At 37.5% G+C, this 21974-nt stretch overlaps 1 protein-coding gene across 1 annotated transcript in view; it reads right to left on the bottom strand.

Moving 5' to 3' along the window:
- Positions 1 to 245: 245 nt before the first annotated feature.
- The window catches only part of LOC148819545 (metallophosphoesterase MPPED2), a 56441-nt gene continuing 34712 nt past the window's right edge, over positions 246 to 21974 (bottom strand). The window contains exons 5-7 of the mRNA XM_088934801.1: positions 3764 to 3879; positions 3155 to 3268; positions 246 to 1415 (exon numbers count right to left, since the gene is read on the bottom strand). Coding sequence (XP_088790927.1) covers positions 1297 to 1415; positions 3155 to 3268; positions 3764 to 3879 — 349 coding nt within the window. The 3' untranslated portion in view covers positions 246 to 1296. The remainder of the gene's footprint in view (positions 1416 to 3154; positions 3269 to 3763; positions 3880 to 21974) is intronic.

The raw sequence follows: 21974 nt of genomic DNA, 5'->3' as shown, positions 1-21974 counted from the left end.
AGAGAATCTGTACAATGTGAACACAAATGAAAAATGAATGTGTTAAGCTTGAACACCATCATGTTCTAAGTTATTTAAAATAGGATTTAATAATGAAAGCAATCAAATGAAAATCAAATTTAGTCTCCAAGTGCTCCGTTGACGGTTGAATTCAACATTTTAAAACTGGTGAAATGATTCCAGCCACTGGTTTTCAAATGCATGCAACATCAGTATCAATAAAAAGGAGTTTTTAAAACGGCAGATTTTAATAAGTAAAAATTCTGCAATTTTATTTGCATATAAAGGCAGCTAAATATATATCACAATAATTTTAAAGAAAAAATGCATTTCTAAATTTCCATAAACAAAGAACCTAAGTCAGAAAAAAAGCCCAGTAGCATTTACAGTGGCAAAGTTGAAACAACTATTGGCAACAATTTTTGTGCTAGCAAGATTGCATTTACACACAGTGCAAAATTAAGAAAAAAGTAAAAACACAAATACAATAATATTTAAGATTTTAAGGACAAATAAACCTTGTTTAGGCAGATGTGTTAGAAAAAGGGTTACAGCTAAACATGTTGTTCCATTCATTACCTAAAAACTCGGATTATTTTCATTAAGCATATCCTCTCCATTAGAGGAGATTCAACAAAAAGATTTACATCTTAGTTGTATATACTTTATATAAAAAACGATGTGTAGGACCAGTGCTTATGCACATGCAAACAGCGCTAGTGTAGACATTACAGAAAACAAAAGAAAAAAAACAAAGTGTTTTGGTGAAGGTGGTGCACGTAAGATTAAATCTGGAACGAGGAACGAGAGTTAAGCTGCAACTTTCTGGATTGAAACTCTGCACTTTGTGCAACTCGAATGCACATTTGCCTTATAATTCCTTACGGAAAATAAATAATGGGCATTCATACTTGACCATAAATGTTTTCTTTGTGCATCACAACAAAGTTAGTTTAAGGCAGTAGACGTATCTACCCAAAGAAAGCTTAATTGTCCCGTAGAGAGAACATACCAAATTACAATGGCAGTTAACAATGTACCCAGCAAATGCAAACAAAATATATATGGTAGTTATACAAATTCACAAAGCTTCATATTCTTAAAGATCCTTTCCATTTTCAACAGCATGACCTTTTCTTCTTTTTAAATCTTTAACTTTTGTACCATCAGTTTACAAAAGACCAATATCGTGGAAAGAAACATTTATTAGGATTCTTCTGGCTTATTGTTAGAAAAAAATGGTATGTAAATAGACCTCCCTCCCCCCCCCCCCCTCCCCAAAGCAGGGGTCGTGTTTCATGATGCTTGTGGGTTGGGGAGATCAAATATGATTGGAGGGTTGGTAGGCTGAAAACTGACTGTACAGGTAGATGCGTTAATGTACGTCGTGTAACCATCTGTCATAATGCCGTAACCTGCAAAGAGACAAGAGGCAGTCAGATCCGACTGTCAAGAACGGCTGCAGACTGACAATTTCTCCACTGTTCCAGCCCAGAACAGCTGCTATACTGGACAGTCTTTCTGGCCTCCATATTCACTCTGATCCGAAACGCAGCATCAAACAGGTGTTCTGATTGTTCATAATTAGGAGAACTGACTTTCTTTTCATCGTCTCCAGTGCTGTAAAATGTCAACTTTGACTGTCTAACAGGGATGGCACGTGTTAAATTTCTCATTAATTGAAGCAAACAAATACAACAAGGATGGCATAAGTTCCACATTATCCAGTGGAAGCCAGCCATTAAGAAAAATAAGAACTAAAATGTTTTGAAAACAAAAACATCTACCAAGTAAGATGATAAAACAACAACAAGAAAAAAATTGAAAAAATAGAGAAAACATACTGTCAAGTCACATTTTTGTGTGTATTGTTTGGCTTCCCTGTAGACCAAGATTTTTATTAACGATGTTAATTCTTTTTTTAATTAAAAAATACAAAAGACACAAGGGAAAGGACATTTCACAAACACAGCCTGCTGCATGAGCTACAAGCGCAGAAACAGATTAGGCCTCTAAAGCAGAGATTATGCCAGAGCTCAGTATGATATTAATTTGGTGATTTTTTTTCTTGTTTAATCCTAGCAATGACACTTTAATGTTGAGGGATAACACCATGCTTTTGATTTGTCTTAAGAATTGGCATCCCAGGCTGTTTCTGTACCATCATCTTTGTGGAAACAAAAGACAAATTGCACTCCCTTCCAATCCTCACTCCACTATAAACAAATTGTAAAATAATTATTTTGTCAGATTTCTGATCTGGGCATTTTTCTGTGCTTGCTTTGTGACAGGGTCACTGAAGTTACTTCTATGAGATACTGCAGGCGGTATTATTTTTTTCATTGCTACAGCATTTTTTTAGCTGAATATCAGTCCTGATCAGCCATCATTTGAAATGAAAACATCATATTCTACTAAATTTCTTTTTTGGGAAACTGCAAGGAAACACAGGAGTCAAGAGAATTTTGTTTTACAGATGTTAAACCTGAATGACTATATTCTTCACAAAAATATTTTTATTTAGTTCTTATAGTTCTTTAGTTCCGTGGACCAGAAAAACAGACTTACTTTTAGTTCTATAGACCACAGAGCAGGGAAGCATATTGTCAGTGCTTGAGAGCCACAACCCTGCAGGATTTTAATTTATTTCTAAAACCAACGGCTTAAGAAGAGGGAAAAGGAGTTAAATTGGACCAGTTAAACCAACACACTCCAATGGGTTGCTGAAGAGTTCAGACAATGAAAACCTTAAAACACAGCTCTCCCCCATGTCCAGATGGGAATATCCATGATATACTGTAAATCACATCATAGCCTATATATTTTAAAGTCAGAACTCTTAATATAGAAACAGAGCACCTTTAAAGCAATTTTAACACAAAACATCTGGTTTTATTGCCTAGGTAACCTTTTTAATTTTGACGATACTATGTAAATAGTAATACTTGTTATATGCAGTATGCACAGTAATATCAAAATCAGATGAAACCAACTCAAGGAACTTTTTTCCTATAACTGTTAAAACAGACTTGCATAAAAGTGAGGAGAAATAAACGATTCAGGAACGGACAACACACCTATAAGTAAGAGTAAGATCAGAACTTTTCACTCGTTAAGATTTTAAAGAAAACACGGTCCAAAAATAAGCTCTCACCTTCGTGAATACCTCCGAAAACATGGAGTTTGGGCCGGACTCGCCTCTGTACTGTGTTCAGGAGTTCCACGCAGCCCACTCGCTGCAGCTCTTTCGGTACCCAGTCTCTGAAACCTGAGGCAAAATTCAATCAATAGTGTCAAGGTTTTATCCAGTCACCAGTAATAATAACTCACTGCCATTTCTATTGTCACAGCTGCAAATCAAGTTTTGATGTAGCAAACCGATTTCTGTGGCCACCCCCCGATTTAAACAGATGACAGACCACGGACAGAGGACAGGGTGGTTTAAAAAGGCAAAGTAAAAATGTGAGAGAAATATCATTTTACTACAGCAGTTTAAAAGAACGCTGCACCCCTGTTTGTTTTTGGCAAAACAGATCTTATCAAAAAGGTGCGCTGATGGGCACAGAATTATTAAACAGAGTAATTCAGCGCTGCTCTATCTTGCAGTTCAGTGGCAGGAATCTTTGATAATGACAAAAAAAAAAATGGAAAACGATGACAGGTAGGCCAGCTAAATTAGACTATCCATAAACCAAAAATGATTAAAAAAGGAAATCAATTTAATGTGATAATGAATTTTTGTAATTAAGCTAATTAAGCTTACCAAGCGGAGGCCCATGGGTCATGAGAATATCAATGCCCTCTGGAACAAGGTTCCACTTGTCCAATAAAGACTGGCCTCGAGGCAGGTTAAAACCCCATCCGTTAAACCAGGGTGTCCTGTGGGAAAAGAGAAAATAATGCTTAAGATATGAACAGAGCTGGAAACAAAATTAAACTACAACCAGCATGTAGTGCACTGTAGAGAGTACCAGTTTAATCCCATTTTTGTTGAAGGCGTACTAATTCTTGCGAAGGACAACGTGACAACATGGCCGTCAGAGACAAATACTTAGGCCTGGAAGATAAACGCCACCTGTAGACTGTACGACACATGTATGAACTTTAATAAAAGCGAACCCGAGCAAAACGGGCAATTCTGTGAGCTTTCGGGTCACACGACCCACTACACAGCAAAGAAAACAGAATGGTTACCATCATGAAAAGGGTAAACCATTTCTGAACTTTTATTTCAGCCGCAGTGGGCATATTGCTTGGGAAGGTTTCATAGCTTTATAAATTTGCTTGTCAGTTGACGGTATTGCAATCAATACGTTACTGGGAAATGAAAACGGTGGGGGAAGGGGGGATAGGATTCATGTTGAGCAGCTAATTAAAATGAAAATTGAAATTAAAGAAATCACACATACGTTCTGCTCCTTAGCATTCTTGCCTCAATTTGTTTTTCAAAATCTCAACCAGTGTGGGAAGCGATTAATTCTCAATTCCCCAGTCAATGGATGCGAAAAGAGTAATCAAGCCTCTGAAAAATGTCAAAATGCTTAAGAGAAATAGAAGAACTTTGGAAAAAAATATTTTTGTTAAGGTGTTATTTCTAAGAGTTATGAGTTAAACACCAGAGGATGTTAACAGAGTAGGTGTTAAGAGCTGTGGGCTGTGTGCTACACAAAATCAACATCATGCTTTTGCTGCAATCAGAAAAACAGGATGTTTTGGAGTAAGGCTGTGCTATTTTGAGTCATTTAGTCCGAGTGCGATATTGCATTTCACGAGGGGAAAAGAAGTCTAGAAATATCAATAGAGTTTGTTACAGTGAAGGATCTTTCCATCTGCTCTGTTGAATGAATATCGAACTATGCCGAGGTGTGTTGTCATACAAATTAAGTGGTTCCAGAAAAAAACAACTCTTTTGTGCAAGACTGTACTGTGTGGAGTGATGGAAAAAAAGTCAAATTCGAGAAAACACTGTTCAAATGAAGTCCTGGGCTGGGCTAACTGCATCTCAAACTGGCTAATCAAGAGCATAATGGGTTTTGAAGCTTTTGAAATTAATCTTAGCATCCACATTTACAAAATGACTACAGATTCCATCAACAGCTGAAGACATTTTAAGACCATGATTTTAAAGAAGATCAAATACAAAAAGGCAGTATTTTTAAAAATACAGTAATTTGATCCAAGGCAGCATGTAAATCAAACTGATTTGGAAATGCAATAAATTGAAAAATATACCACAATTTATATATAGATATCTTACTTGATTCATTGTTTTTTAGAAGTAGGAAAAGCATCAACTGAGCTCAGTGCACATCTTGCTGCAGCATAAGCTGGGGGGTGAAAACTGCAAACGCTTTAGTCCGAAACAGATCTGGCAGAGCAATCCGCTGTTTGTCACAGTGCGAGCCCCACAGGGCCCACAACAGAATTAGTATCCATCTGCAAGAGTGATGAGGCTCCCACTTATTTACAATACTGCAAACTTGTAGACCTCCCGACAACAAACGTGAAGATAAGGGTTAACTGAAGTCTAATCAAACTCACTGGTGCATCCCTCTCATAATCAGCTGAAATTCCTTGTATTTGTACTGCTCTTTCGATCTGTAAGGACACCAAAGGATCTTTACAGATTGAGGACTCCCTTCACCCCCCACTAACGTGCAGCATCAACCTGGCTGACGCACAGCAGCCCCACAACATATCAGATCAGGTGTGTTAATGTGAAATCAAGGGAAGTATACATAGTGCTGGCCGATAATTCGATAACGATAATTATTGCGATATAATTTTCCGCTATATATTTTTAACAAAAGTTCGATAAATGTTCGATATATATGTTTATGCTTTGCGCAAAATACTGCGCGAGTGCGCGTGCGCATGTTGCAGACCGGGCAGCTAACGCGGTGTTGTTTACCCACATGGTGGTGACACTGAAGCAAATGTAGTGCTGCCAACGACCAGCTCGAAGGACGATGACATCGTCGACAGAAAAGGTCATTCAACTTCGGTAATTTGGAGATATTTTGGCTTTTTACGATCAGACATAAAACAGAGCACTTTAAACATTGCAGTCTGTCTGAGCCATCTTCTATGTGTGTTTTATCACACTGCAGTATTTAATTTTTCTATTAAGATATTTATTTTGTAAATTTTACTCATGCATATTTTGACATAAAAAAGACTTGAATACTCTCTACCTCAGATTTGTTTAATGTTTCTGCTGTTTGGCAAGTGTTTGTTGTGTTCTTAAAATAAAGAGCTGTTTAATTTACCAATTAACTGTCTGGTTTCTTCAACTTTCACTCAGGAGAAAAAATCTGCCTTTAAACTTGAAAGAAATAATGATTTGACATTTATCGTGATAATTATCGATATCGACTGATATGAAAATTTTTATCATGATAATGTTTTTGGCTATATCGCCCAGCCCTAGGTATATAGGCAGGCCAGACTGCACAGGCCTGAAGTACAATTTAGCCAGGACATTGGAATTACACCTACTGTCTAATGTTCCAAACCTTATTGGTGTCCTTAATGACCATGAAAGCTAGACTCCATACGAATATGCCTGGACAATGGATCTCACTCAGCCCGCCCTCCAAACAAGAGCGTCCATCGGTTAGACCTCTCGGATGTCCTGGGATTCCGATTTTTCCCACACATTTTCAAAGAGCTTTGGCTCTAAAAAAATTTGAAGACTACAGAGCTTTTGAGCTCTCTACATTTCAGCTCTTATATGAAGAGACAAGGTATGCTTGTACAATCACATAAATTAAACAATCATGTCACATTTTTGAACAGTTTTCAAATATCTGCAGCTATTTTTCGTTACTGTAGCTAGCATAGTTTTTACAACCTAAACTAAATATGTCTGCAATTGTGGAAAATTCTATTTTCTGGAATCAGAAAACTGTGGAAAAGCAATATAAAACTACCGCAGTGCTACGAGAGTAAATACACCTAGAATAACAAATACTCACTATAAAGGCCAATTGAAAAAAGGAGGAAGAAACCATTAATCAAATGCCATTTGGAAAAAAAATGAATTAAGGAGGATCAGGGAGGTACAATGAGTTGTTTATTGGAGTAGAGTGCTATGAAATATTCCTCTGTCCATTCAGCCATTGCATTTTCTAAACCATATAAGATTAAGAATAGATAAACTTCATGCAGGAAATACTATGTACACTATGGGTCTGATTGTACTGCAAAGATCATGCTGTCTAAACTGGAAAACATTATGGGAAAGACTTTACGTTTTCTTAAATGTAACAAGTAACGACTCATAAAGTGAACCCTTTTAACCACCCACTTAAAAGGGTGCGACTTCTGAAGCTGATTAGAGGGGAAGAGGCATTACAAATAAAAGTCAAGAATGCACCTTGCATCCCAAATGACTGGATCTTAATGACTCTTTCGCAGGAACCTAAAACAGGTTAATGCTACAGTTGCCTTGGAGTTACATGTTAGACAGATTCCATTTAGCCTCATATACAGAATGTCAATATTCAATTAAGCCCACTGCAATCATTATGGGAGTATGCATTCTTTATAGGCAGGCTCCCGCCTCTTAAGGTGAGAAGTATTTAAAAAGAAAACCAAGTGAGTGGCAAGGACAAGGCAGTTCACATGGGTCTGACTGCAGCTGTGACAGCTGACATCAAGCACCTGTCTGTATATGAGAAACCTGGTGGGTGTTTCAGCACAATGTTCGAAGAAACAGGAAAGTTTTTAATAAAATTTGCCATATGCAGTTTTTTTTTCTTTTCAACTGATGACATAAGCATGGGCACACATCTGCACTTCCACTATAATTTACAGTATGAAAAGAAGCAATGCCCAATGTGACAAAACTAAGCTTTTTGAGGATTACAATATATTAATTAAATAAAATACTACACATAGTGTTCTTGTTTCCTTCCAAATAATAATGGAATTTTTATTAAATAAAAGCAAAGAGAAAAAATCAGATAGAATTAAGTGCTTGCCCCAGAGTGCTGTGGTCATTCATTCTGTGCAGAATGAGGAACTGTGTCCATGGTTCTTAAGCATCAGGATTTGTCCAGTTGGAATGTTGCTACCTGTGAGGTTGTAATTAGTTTAGCTGCCACAAAGAACCAGATTATGCTTTAGAAACAGAACAAGTCGATGCCTCACTTTGCCTGGAGAAAGACAGAGAGGAAAAATCTTCTTGTTTAGTGTGAGCAGAATGTTTAATCTTGATAGGATTTTCCCGCATCAAGGCTCAAGCTAGCGTCTAAAACGCTGGGTGGAGAAGCCCACTCTTCAGACTGAGCAAAGACAAGAAAACTGTAAAGCACAAACTGGTGCATCTAAAATACTCTTCTGATTTCCTTGTTTCATTGAAACCAGTTGTAGAACAAAATGACCAGTGGATGAGGAATATTTGTTTCCATTTTAGAAATTAAGGTGAAGATCACCATTAACAGGGAGAAAAATAAACATAGCATATAGGCCACTGACCCTTTTGAACTGCAAAAGATGTTTTGAAATTAGGTTTACACAGAATAATGTATTTCTCTGATAGGATCTGCAGTCATTCGTTTTATGTTGGCTCATAATGTCAGCTTTCATTCACGGTTTTCATTTACAGTCTGAGGCTAGATTTCCCTGCAAAGACCACAAAGGGCCCTATTTATCAAAGCACTTCACTTCAGGGTGCAATTTGAATAATTTTCTGAGAGGAAGGAGCAGAAGTAATATTATAAAAATACTTTATGCTGACTTCCGACGCCTTTGGTGAATATTCAAAGACATTAAGCGTGTGTTTGCACTTTCTCAAATGGTCTACACTTTTTTCAGCTTGCCCAAATGGCGTTAAATATAAAGCACCAAACATACAGCGTGTTATTATGAAATGAATCTTTTATATTAAAAATGAATACATATTCTATATACCAAAATTCTCTCTTTCCTTCTCATTTTTAGGATGTTTACAACCATTTAGAATTGGTTTAGTTTTATTTCTCCCACAGTGTATATTGAATTTTCCCTGTGTAGCAGCTGCCCCTAAGGTTTTTGATTGTGAAAAGGCTATGATAGATCTTTTTTAATCTTTTCTGTTCCCATCCTTGTTAAAAAAAAAACCTGGAGAAGCACATGTTGTGCCTGTGGTTGACCTTTGCCAGCAGCAATGGAAGGAAAACCATGCAAGTCTTAATGTCCGCTTAACCTGATGAAATACAAAACATAAGAACAATGTGCCAGAAGGCTCAAAGCTGGACACAAGACAAAAAAAGTTATCTTCTGTACTGCATGTGAATCAAATGCCAGGAATGTTACACATTTTTGCTTGTGAAATCCTCTTTGTCATACAAACAAAACACAGCAAACTGCTACTGATTTAAGATTTATTCAAAGTCTGCAGGGCCTACAGCCATAAATGCCAAAATCCAACTTGCCATTCGGCCAGCTCACCTGCTTCAACACTGCACAAGAGTTTGCCTTTGCAGGATAAAATTTCTGAAGGCTGAGTGCAACCCATTACATGACTGAACTATTCATTTCAGACTCACCCTCTTGTCACTGTAGCACAGAGGTCATCTAAAGAGGAGCCTAATTGATCAAGCTGTCAAGACCAATGAGGACGAGCATGTTAATAGGACTTTTATTTCCCCCATGGGAGAGGTGACCTGACAGGAAACGGTATATATGGCCAAGCCTGCTCCGTTTATTAACAGCTCTGAAATCTGTGGTAAGAGAAGCCAAGTGGCTGCTATTTGATAAACGGCTGATCACCATGAGCCATCAGAGACAGAGTACAGTTTGGGGTGATACAATACTGGGCTGACCGAGTGCTGAAGACTGCAGCCAAATGAAAGACCAAGTCCTTCATGGATTAATTTAACAGGAACCACGAAGAACAAAGAGGCACACAGTTTCAGTCCCATAGTACCTGGAGGAATTAGTCTAACCTACATATTACCTCAGGGACCTAAGCTGATTAAAAAATGCAAATGCTTTTGACAAGACATTTTCAGTTTGAATTTTTTGAGGTGCAGTAAAGGCATAGTGTGACTGGAGAACTACTTATTATTTCATGATCATTCCCTTAAGTGTAACATCCTTAAATAATCCAAGTAATGAGCAAAGAAAAAAGTATCTCCCTTTTTGAATGAACCACGCGGAACATTTCAAACATGCAGATGGACCAATATACTCGCATATGATAGATAAACTGGAAATTTTGTATAATGATACAGGGAGATCCTGTTTCATTAACTTAACCTGTTTCGAAAGTAGTGAGATATCTTTACAGAAAAGAGGCGGAAGAGAAACTACATATGCATAACATTTTAGTAAAGATTTATTTGTCTTATATTGGGCAGTAAAGTCACATTCAGGAAAAATGCTAGATAAGGTTTGAACAGAGCTGCATCAGTTACAGAGCAGAGGTAGAGACGAAAAAGGCTGAAAAGTAAAGATAAAGAGGAAATCAGGTTTTGAAGAGCCGCCTTCTTTTTATTATTTTGTGTGGAATTAATCTCTCCTTGTCCCTCAGCTATGGCTGGTAGTCTTGGCACCAGCTACACTCCAGTATTATTAATTATATAAAGCGAGTATTCTATTAAGTTAAGCAAAATAATGACACTATCAGAACAGTGGGGGAAAATATTAAGACCTTGTTGTTTTGCATGTTGGAGAAATACAGAATTTGCAGCGTCTCTCTGTAACATCAGATTTACAGCTCGGCCTTATAGCAGTATGATCTAAACTGCAGCAGACACCCCAGCTTTCAGGTAAAGAGTGGTGCAGTACCGGGAGCAATATTGACAGGATCAAGGCAAAGAGGGAGAGGCATCTGCGGAGGACAGTGGAAAATCAAACAGGACTGCAAAAAAATGAAAACATGTGAGGGTGATGTTCATCTAGAAAGATGAAAGACAAGTAAAAATTCCCTCGTGTCCGGTTCTAACGACTGCAAATAATCACACGGGATCCTTGACAACTTTTTAAAACTAAAATTGGTGGATGAACATTTTGTTAAATCAAAATCCATTTCTTTAGAATACCTTCTTATAGAAGAAATTTAAGAAACAAGCATCATGTTCAAAAAGGTTTTGCATGATACTCAACTTACCACCTCAGTTTCTAAAATCGGGGGAAAAAATACACAGTTAAAGGGAAATATCACAAATTTGTTTACTTGATTCAGATTAGCCTCCTGAAACACTCAAGACTGGTTTTTAATATGCTGGCATTGTCTTCTAAGAAATGTGGTTCACTGGTATGAATTAAACTGCTCATTTCATTCCCCAATCTTTAAAGAAAGAAACAAACACCTTCCAGGAATTGAAGTATGACAAAGGGAATCCAGGAGAACATTTGAAACAATCAGCAATATTGATCCTACTGCACTCACAAACGACCAAACACTCCGCACAAGCACAAGCATTTTCTAAAACAAAATTACTTCAGGAAAAAAAACAAGACCACCTTACATAAAGATAAGCGGCCTCAAATCCGATTTCTCATGGAGCCGTGACAGTGCCCACAACAGCGCGCACCATTTTACATCGCCACGTCCTTCAGCAGCTCTTGGAATCCCGTACCAAAAAGTGATAAACAAAGAGGCCTTTGCAACAATGTGGGGCTCTGAATGGCAGGAAGTGAAGCCGGACAATGGGCAAGCATGTTCAGCTGCCTGTTTTTCATGTGGGAATGGAAGCCGTCTCAGGGTGGGGGGGAACTAGGGGGAATGAAGACTGGTAATTTGTAAATAGCATCAGAGGGCTTTGAAATACGGCCCTGGCAGGAAAGCCAGCCGAAACCTGACTCCCTCCGATAAACGTTTGGCCAGGGCATGAAGGCGGGCCCTCTCTTCTGCCCCCAGTTGTGGAAATGAAAGGAATGGGTCATGAATACACACTGCCTGCCCCTTTTCGGAAGCCTTTGCGCTGGTGCCTATTTGACCTGGAATATGGGTGTTAGGTTACCAGACGAGCCTAAATAACAGTTAGCCTGCGTGAACTTGATCCATGAGAACAAAAAAAAAAAGAGGGTCTGACAAGTTAATTCCCCTAGCGAATAATGTCATTCACTAAAGTGCCACAATGACACTGAAAATCCTACCCCGCCCCCCGGCATTAATAAAAAGGCATATTTAATTAAAAATGTTACCCGTGTTTACTGTGAATTCAGATGTTATAAGGCATGTAGTTGGAATTCTCAACACACAGTTGCTTGATTATCACAAACCTGCTCCTAGCTGAGATCCTACCTCTTCTAGATAGAGTGCACTGAAAACCAAACCCATGATGGTTGTTGAGCAAAACTACTTTCCATCTTAAAAGTATCTGCTAAGGAATTAAACTGCACTCGTACGTGTTCTTGTTTGGGGAAAAAAAAGCACAAACTGGAGAGCTAACAGAAACAAAACATCTGACAGCAATGGGCAGTGGGTTATGGGACAACAAAAAAAACCTATAAATGACCAAAAGAAGAAAAAAGTTCATGCATACAGTAAAACTTATGGTCTAAATACCTGTCAAACAAGAGCCACTTTAATATCAGGTTTTCTGCTGAACAGTAATATTAAATGGATCTTCTAAACAGATTTATTACAGGATCAAAAATATCAGGATGTCAGATTAATCTGAAAATGAAATCTCTTACCCAGATAGATTAACCTAATTTATGCTGCAAATATTTTAAAAAGTCTGCAATTTAAATTAAAAAATAAATGCAACAAAATTGACTTAAGTGATGGACAAGATGGATAGATTGGCCTTTTCTGATTACACGGCTTTGACAATGGGAAGGACTTTAGGATGTCCATTAACCAACATGTTTAACTATTAACACTTATTTGTGAGCTACTAATTGGCTAAGCAAGTCAGGCTTGCACACATTGATGTGGCCAGACTTCACCCCCCTGACAAATGTCTTGAGAAATTCACAGTAAATATAGGAGTGCGCATAAAGCCCTCATAAGAAAATCACACATAGTACATCCTAACATTCAGCAAAGAGAATGACTGATATAAACTGGTATTTAGAAGTTTACTCCAAGATGTTTTTTCACACACACTGACAAAAAAAAACTGCAATCAGTGAGCCTACAATCATACGCGTTCACTGTGCTCTAACATACATAAATCTGAAACACTAACTGCAGGGCTAGTGCCTGGAGAAATTCTTTGGAATTCGTATAGCTACTTGTGAGTATTAAAATGTATGAAATTGTAGTGCATTTAAAATACTAATCTTCCATGAACCACTGTGTCAAATGGCTGAGGTTTAGTAGAGGCGCTGCTGCATTCTAAAATATGAGCTCTGAAGTCTCTGTATCACAAGATGAATCATGTAAAAGTGGGGAAGATATATAGTAGATAGACCTTTAGCAAAACGAGACAAATACACCTGCAATATTGTGCAAGCCAGCTTGGTTAATATAATATGTCTGTTACACCAAAAAGCTGTATACTTAGCTCATTCTAAAATGCAGCCCTTGCATGCCATGACATACAGCAGTGGGTTGTTGTGCTTAGGGCTCTGGACATTAAAATGGAAGGTTTAATATTCAAAATCCCAGAGGGAGCACTGTTGTTGTACCCTTGGGCAAGATACTTTACTCACATTGGTCCAGTAAAAGAACCAGTTGTATATATGTGTGTACAAATGCAAGCTGCTTGGATAACCATGTCAGTCATGTAAATTCATTAGAAAAACAGAAGCACACCCTATGAAGTTCTCGAACTCCACACAACTGTACTCGAAAAAGAAAAAAAGAACCAGACCACTTATTCATTCAAGGTCTTTCAAGACAGAACAGGGTTGCAGGTGGCTTTTCCGTAACTCTGAGTGCCAGTTACACTTTTTAAAAACTGTTGCAGAGCTATGTTATCACTTCCAAAGTAGGACTGTAAGTAGGACTGTAAAACAAATTTACGACATTTCTGAAATAATAAAAAGGTCTTTTCACGAAAACAGACCTTGGAGAGGAGACATGAGAAGGAAGGAGGAAAGATGATGCTATACGCATCTCTCGGCTAAGTCAATACAGGCCTTTGTTGCTGGCTATCATGGTATGCACCCTTTGATAAGCACTGGGTTCAATGCCAAAAATGCAACTGCTCTCATAATAGTATTGTAAGTTAAATGTTAAATGATGGAAAAATATTTATATACACATACACTGAGGACTTCTGGTTCATCTCAAAGCACTCAACAGGTAAACACACAACATTACTGGTTCTTAACTTGAAACATTTCCACTTTAACAGCATCATTCATCTGTTGTTAGAAAACAATTTATTCAAATAAGATTTTGGAGGAAATGTCTTCCAAACCTTTGGCGATACATGACTAAGAGAACAGGTACATTCCTCAAATACACCTACAAACAGGTAAGCCCCGTACCTACAGGAGTAAAATTCTGTTTTGCGGGATACATAATGCACATTTTCCTGCATATACCAGGTATCCAAACGCCAGCTTGTGGAGGAGCACAGAAAGAATAAAGTATAACCTCACGGGCTTACTTTGAAGGTCACAGTTGAGACCACTTGGAAGTCTGTGCAAACAACAAAAAGCTTTGTCATAAGCATTACAAGTATTTTGCTCTTCATTCACTGCTAAGGGTTTTCTGAATTTCAGTTAGAAGCACTAAGGAAACAACAGACAATAAAGAAACATGCATGCATTATAATGACTTAACGCCTGCCACTCTTCGCTGCAATCTTGAGGACAAAGCAAGCAGTAACAATTAGCAAAGGAAGTCATAAAACATAACACTGTTCTCAGGCTTTGCAAGACATATACATATAAATGGAAATGAAATGCCACACAAACAAAAAATCAAAACTACTGATGTAAACCAAAAACCTTTAAGTGCACTAGAAAATATTTGCAAGACATTCAGTGTCAATTTATTTCTTTAACAGAACTGTGGCACATATGCACACAAATAATAATTTACTGTATGCAAGGTTCTGTTATAAAGGCCAATGTGAACAGAGTGACTATTACTGGTTTCTGAATAGCATGAATTCTTATAAAAGCCCCATTTTATTTACATATTTAAACTTCTCTACATAGAACTACTGCAGCACAATGTCTTGATAAAGGTGAAGGGTAGTGTCCTCTTGTCCTTGTGACTGCACGTAAGAGCAAAAAGATTGATTAGAACTTGTAAATACAAAAATGAAATTCTATTAAAAAAGTTAAATAGATAAATATATTAACAGTTAAAAGATGTTTTAACTATTGCATATATGTTGACATAAAATACAGACAGACCCCACATTACCCAGTTTGACCCCAAAAATATGGTCGTCCTTTATCTTTAGTATCTTCACAGGAAGAAATTTCAGAAAAATAAAACCCTTCCTCTGGTCACTTTGTATCTCTGAGCAGCTAATCCATTAAGATGTTCTGAAGGCTCTGGTTGTGCTATTTTAACTGTCTGGGGGACAGGAAGGAACAGATAAAAATAAGATTACAATGCTTTCACAGACAAACAGTAAAGTACTGGGACCAGCTTGATAGTGATTGATGCCTGAATAAATACACAACAGAGTGCCTACTTTTCAACACTGCTCGAGATATATAAATGGGTGTAATCTTTCACTGGCATGAGTATTTGCCTTGACTGCTATGCACCTTTTTCAATAAACCTCTAGCGCAGCTTTTGTCTGCGACTGTCCTCACTTTATTATCTGTCTCTTAAGTCATCCGGATTTCATTTGGCTGTCATTAGAACCTTGAACTGAAAATGCCAGGGGTTATCTATAAATCAGCGTGGTAAAAAAAACTGTACCAATATTAGTGACTTAGATTAATCTTAACATTCAAAAGCTCTTTTCAAGTTTTGACCTGCTTTTTCTTTAAAAGAATAAATGACATTTTGTTGATGCTGATCTATTCTGTTATGACTGGTTTCCATTCTGTCCCGATTCATTTGAAGATCCAAAAAGCTAAATGAATAAGAATTAGTTTAACAGAATATTATTGAAACTTCTAGACTTTTACAGGCTACTATAGTGAGGCACATCTACTAATAGCTCATGATATAGCCTGAGACCAGCATATTTAACAAATTAACAAAAAAACACTATCTTATGTAAATGTTGGTGCTGTTGAAAATGTTACTATATACATAGATCCAGAACTTTGAAATGTCTGAATTATTGTCATTCACATTCATTCATTTAAAATGAAGATCTGTTCAAAATAATTATGATAAACTCTACATATAGTCTAATAAGCAAATAAATGGGCTTCTTACATTAAACGTTCAAAGCATTATGTTAGAACGTACAAGTTCTTGTTCAGTCCATGAAGGACACTCATTGGTGTACTTGTTCATGTTCCAGTTAACAATCTCGAAGACATCCTATCTTAGAAGTGGCACAGACACTACATGTAACCTTCCATGTACTAATAATTACACTTGTATTGCTCACACACGAATGAGCATGATAAAAAAAAAATCACTAAAAAAGAACTAAATTGAAATTTACAAAGAAAAGCAAAAACGTTTCTTAGAAAGGCTTTTTTTTTCCAGCTTTGAAGCATCCACGCACACCAGGACAAAAACCAGAAGGCACTTCTTATACAGAGGATGGAGTCTGGAAATGATTCCTTGGGCATACTGCTGAAACAGACTCTGTGGCATCCTTAAGAAATAACTTGGAATTCTTGCATAATTAAGATACTAGCAGTGAAATGAGTAGTATAGGCTGAGCCGCCTGGTCTCATTTGTAACTTTTCTTATGTACCTCCTATTAAATCTAGAGATACAGACAGCTACATGTAGGTTAGTACCAATACTTATGTCTCCAATTCTAATTATAATTATGGGGCAGATGCAACACGTACTAGAACCCTGTATCTTTAAAATGCTAATTGACTAGAATATAATTTGCTTGGATGAAACTCTTAAAAACATTTATGAACCAAGAAAAGACTTCACTGCCTTTTTTAAATAGCAGAGGTAAATGTTAATAGCTGTGCGTAGACAAATCTTTGTCTATATTCCAAATGAGATGTAAGTTGCATAGCTCAACTCCTAGTCTTTGCAAAGAAACATTCTAAATAAAGGGCAATATTCAAAATTATGAGGAGTTTACTTTCACATCTTAACAGCAGCCTGAAGCTCTGCTGCTCCGCATCTCTCCATTTTGTCAGAAGCCAAAAACCAAAGCTTTAACCTCCTTTATCTTTGTCTTGCTGCACTATCTTTTAGCTAGTGCAGCAAGACTAAGATAAAAGATGTTACAGCAAGTCACTTCAGAACAGGGTGAGACTAGCCAGCAGTGTACATTTGAATATAAGCTTTTATATTTATATTTTATGTTGGTCTGCTTCTGTCAAGCCCCAAACCCTTTGGAAACAGCACCGTTAAACCCTGCAGCACTTAACACTGCACCTAGAAGTCTCTGTACACATTTCTTTTTGGGTTGCAAAAGCACTTAAATGCCTAACCTTTCAACTGAACCTAAATAATGGAGCAGGGACAATTATCTACATTCAGAACTGTGCTTTCTCCCACTGAAATGCTACTCTTAATGCATGTTATTTATAAATCAGACTTCATAGCCAACGTGTAGTCTCCATCTATTTCTATGGGTATGTAACTAAAGGAAACTTGAATATTTCAATATTTATCGCACAATCGCTTAGTGCTTAGCAAGAGTGCACAGCACCTTGAAACCAAAGTTATAGAGACAAAAAATTAAACACGCAAAGCAACTGTTATCATATAGAATATAAAACAGACATTGTGTCCAAGCTGCTCAACATGTCTAGCCTTTGCATCCTGCTGTGCAGATTTTCCTGAGCATTTGATTAAACTGGTGTTAGTTCAGAAAAGGGATCACTTATTTTACACTCCACAGCTGCAGGTCCATGTGATCTGAAAAAAAAGCCCTTCTTTTCTCAGACTCTCCGATAATCACCAGTGCCCAAGTTTTGTGCTTTACAAACAGAACGACTACCAAGCACTATCAAATTTATCAAATATATCGCCTTACATGCACTAACCATTCCTTCTTTTACGAAGCATTTATATGACTCCATATAACCCCTGCTTGTATAACAAGTCACTTAACATTAATTTGTAATAGGCGCAATACTGTTTGTTTCACAGGTCATTAAATTTATGTAGCAGCATAATGCTTATTAAAGTGGTTTAGGTTTTCTATAATAAGCTAGATAACTGTGGCTGCAAAACAGCAGCACAACAATCATGCAACCGCATGAGACTTTGACAAAGCTTGTAATGTAAGCCTGGTAAACCCATACTTTTATTGCATAGTTAGTATCTCGACTATTGTATGAAACAGAACACTGAGCATCTTTCACCTTCGTAATAAATGACTATTACCACAGACTGCTGTGCACACGTCTTGCCAGTCACTAAAATGACTCTAAAACACTAAACGGGTCAGGAGAAAGAGGAGCCCTTATGGTGTCTCACTGTTAAGAACACGTCCAGTAGAAATAAAGGGCCTCCCCTTCTTTCTGCATGGTTGAGGTGCTCTATGTAATAGCAGGAGCCTTTGCTGTGTTGGTTAAGCTATCAGTAAAACTGTTGTATTTTGACTACAATGCAGCAAATACTGATCAGAGATGCTGTGCTAGATCGGGATCTGGAGAGTTTTACAGACATGGCTAACTAATTAATGCTGACATGCCACTGCTCCTGCAAGTCAAAGGTCACACTGCAATCACCAGCATAAGCAGGTAGTGTCTGGGAAAGAGTAATACACTCCCCCACAACAGAACAAAGCCTCAATATTGGATCTCACTTTTACTGAGGCTGTGGTGTTCTACATTTTTTATCAAGGAGAATAAAAATAAAGCACCTTGCCTATAACCATAAACAGAGCACAATGCATGAAGGAAAAGGGACAAAAGAATCTTGATATTAGAGATGATAAAAAAGTACTCTAAAAAACTAAATGCTCTATGTCTATTTTTGTAACAATGCAAAACAAAGCATTTTGAAAAAATACTGATCTTTAAGGGAATGCACATTAAAAAGGAGACAAATTAGGACCTTGAAAAAGCAAGGGAACTAGGAAAGAATTATGAATTTCAACGGAATACTACCTGAACTTAGCTAAATGTTCCCCAACTGAGCCAAGTAGTTAATATTAGTGTGCTCCATTTTGATCTCCTGCAAAAAGGTTTATTATGCACTCAGAGCAATATTGCAGTCCCATCTACGCTCCACTTTGAAGATGGAGATCTACAAAGCGCTTAAATATTCAACACCGCACTTACCCTCTCAATTAACATCAAAAACATTTAGGTACAGCTGAGACAAAACATATACATATTTGCACTGTTAGACAATATGACATTAGTCAAAACAAATAACAAAATGATGAAACAGCTATTAGTGAGATGTCCCTTGGAAAAAAAAGATATCTGTAGAATTCAGATATTGGGGTTACTAGCTAGACTGCTGTCCAATAAAGTGACCTTTCCATAAAAGCACATCTAAAATCTCACTGCTCTGAAATTAATGCGTCTTTTCACAGATCTTTGTACACAGGCACTGTATGGTATGAAGCGATCCTAGGAAGCAACTAATGTAACCACTAAAAATGTACCAAGAAAACAAGATTGGGAATAGATGCTGCAAAAACATTCCAGAAAATAGCCATCTCTGTGCTCTGTGCCGAAAAGACGTCTGCAGCCAACTGCAATGTATCACTCCTCGTTGCTTTTTTGTGGTGCAATAAAAAAAAGAATTCTCCACAGGGGCTTTTTCATAATGACATGTCCATCTTTTACCATTACGATCAAAAAGATAACCTCATCTACACCTCTGACACAGTGACAACACCAATCCCTGCAGGGCCTGTTGAGCTCTCACAGATGAAACACAAAAGTCTCTTAAGTCCCTAAAAACAGAAATCGTCTAATCAAAAACATTTCCATAAAGTACACGGTTACTATAGAGACAAGACCGTGTCAACACAGAGGTGAAGAAAGGAAGTCATTCTAGACAGTGTTTTGAAGGTAATGATTTGGTTTGATCTTTCATTTCATACTCATTTTTAGCTAAATTCTCCATAGTTCAATAAACCCTGTCAGCTGAAGGAAATCTGCAGCAGTGCTGAATTTCATTCATAATTAAACCAGCAAAACCATCTTAAATCCGGAGGTCTGCCATGTAAATGCATCTCCTAGTTTTCTGAAGTCTGATCCTATAAATCAACTGGTAATCAAAGCCTTGCCTAATGCATGAATGATCTTTAAACACACAAATGGCCCACTGTTCCTGTTTCTCAAAATTGTCAGATGTATGGGTTTGAAAAGTGACTTTTGTATTTATCTTCAAAAACATTTTCCAGACAGTAGTGCAGTGGTTGCAGAGGTGGTCACACTCACAAGACTTGCCTATTAATGATTTACAAAATACATTCATAATTTATGGCACACTTTCAGATCAAACCCCAAAGAACCAGCAGTAGTGACATCCTTGTTAATACTGCAGAAAAATCCTGATAAAAGAATGAAAAGCACTGAATTAAGGGTGATAATCCTAATACTACCTATATGAATTCTTTTGTTCTACTTTTCTTTTTTTATTGAAAATCAAATGAGTAGAAGGTAATCGAACATTTGCAAGAACGTACATGAGAGTTGTTTTTCAAAAAGGTTTCAAAGTCATTTAAAATCAGTCAAATCAACTACCCTCAGGCTCAACGTCTATTAATCATGTTCACTGTCTCCAAAACAATATGATTTAGATCAGCCGGGTAGGGTCAAGTGAACAATGCCCAGGACAGGTAGGGGTGTGAGCATGAAATTCCATCACACTGTATAGAATACATTCCCTAACCCAACCTGAAACCTGCACATCAGAACTCCTTTTTGAATGAAGGCTCCTTAAAGTCTGTATCAACCCAGGCTTGGTAAATCTGTCAGTATCAGTAACAAACTTGTATTTCAAGTTTCAGGGACAGTTCTTACAAGGTTCTGTTGCTTCTGACAAAATTGTAACTCTGTATTTTAATTTTCCAAATCACCCTAAAAATCCTAAATGTTCAAGCACAGCAAGAAAAGAAAAGAAACACATTTCCCCCCCGTACATTTAGCATCTTTTGTTGAATTTTTAATTGGAGATAGAATCCAATTCCGCTGTAGAACAAAAAAAAAGGCTTCAAAAGACAACTTGAGTTGCCGTATAAGGGCTGATTTTTTTACACTGTGGCCCAACCCCTTTTACCTGCTAATTCAGTTGTGCTTGGTTATCTAATGAGCACCCAGAGAACCACAAAATCCAGGCAGACACTTTGAATTATTTGCTGGATTAGCCAATCCTGATCAATGCGCAGATTTATGAAACACAGCCTTGCATCAGAGGTGCCTGATGTGAAGATGCAGCCCGTTAGGAATGCTGAAGCCCTGGCTGCCGTGTAGACAGTGCCTGGGATTTTCACATTACCAAGTGGGAGGCCTGAAGCCAAGACAAACGAAATAGGAGCCTGGCGCCTGCAAATCAAAGCACGTTATAAGGACATGCATATTTATTTAATACAGTCATGCAGGCTTACATTCTTAGGAGTGCTACATGCCCTTTCTGCTGCCAATCAGAAATCACAAACAAACACATAACCTAAAAATTGCTACTGCCTGATTAATATGGAAGACCTCAAATGAAAATATTAAAAATGTTATGGCCAAGCCTATAAGCTGATCCTTTTTAAGCAAATGAGAAACATTTGACTATCCTAGTACAAACACATCTACAAGTGCCTTACATGACAGGCCCAGCCACAGAAGGTTCAGATGCTCACCAAATTATTAGGAGCGCACTATAATTCTCAACTCAAAGGACTTGAAGATATAAACTGTTTCCTAATTTTAGAGCTGGGGCAGGGGCAGTACTATGCTACTCTACTCTATGGGAACAGGATCAAAACCCCTTGCCACCCAGTAATTTACAAGCCAGCCTGATGTTTCGTTACCTCACTTCAACTTCAGTAACTGCAATC

The sequence above is a fragment of the Atractosteus spatula genome, chromosome 16 (assembly GCF_055471065.1).
Source record: "Atractosteus spatula isolate fAtrSpa1 chromosome 16, fAtrSpa1.hap1, whole genome shotgun sequence".
NCBI classification, from domain to species: Eukaryota; Metazoa; Chordata; class Actinopteri; order Semionotiformes; family Lepisosteidae; genus Atractosteus; species Atractosteus spatula.
This window is presented reverse-complemented; position numbering and strand designations above follow the sequence as displayed.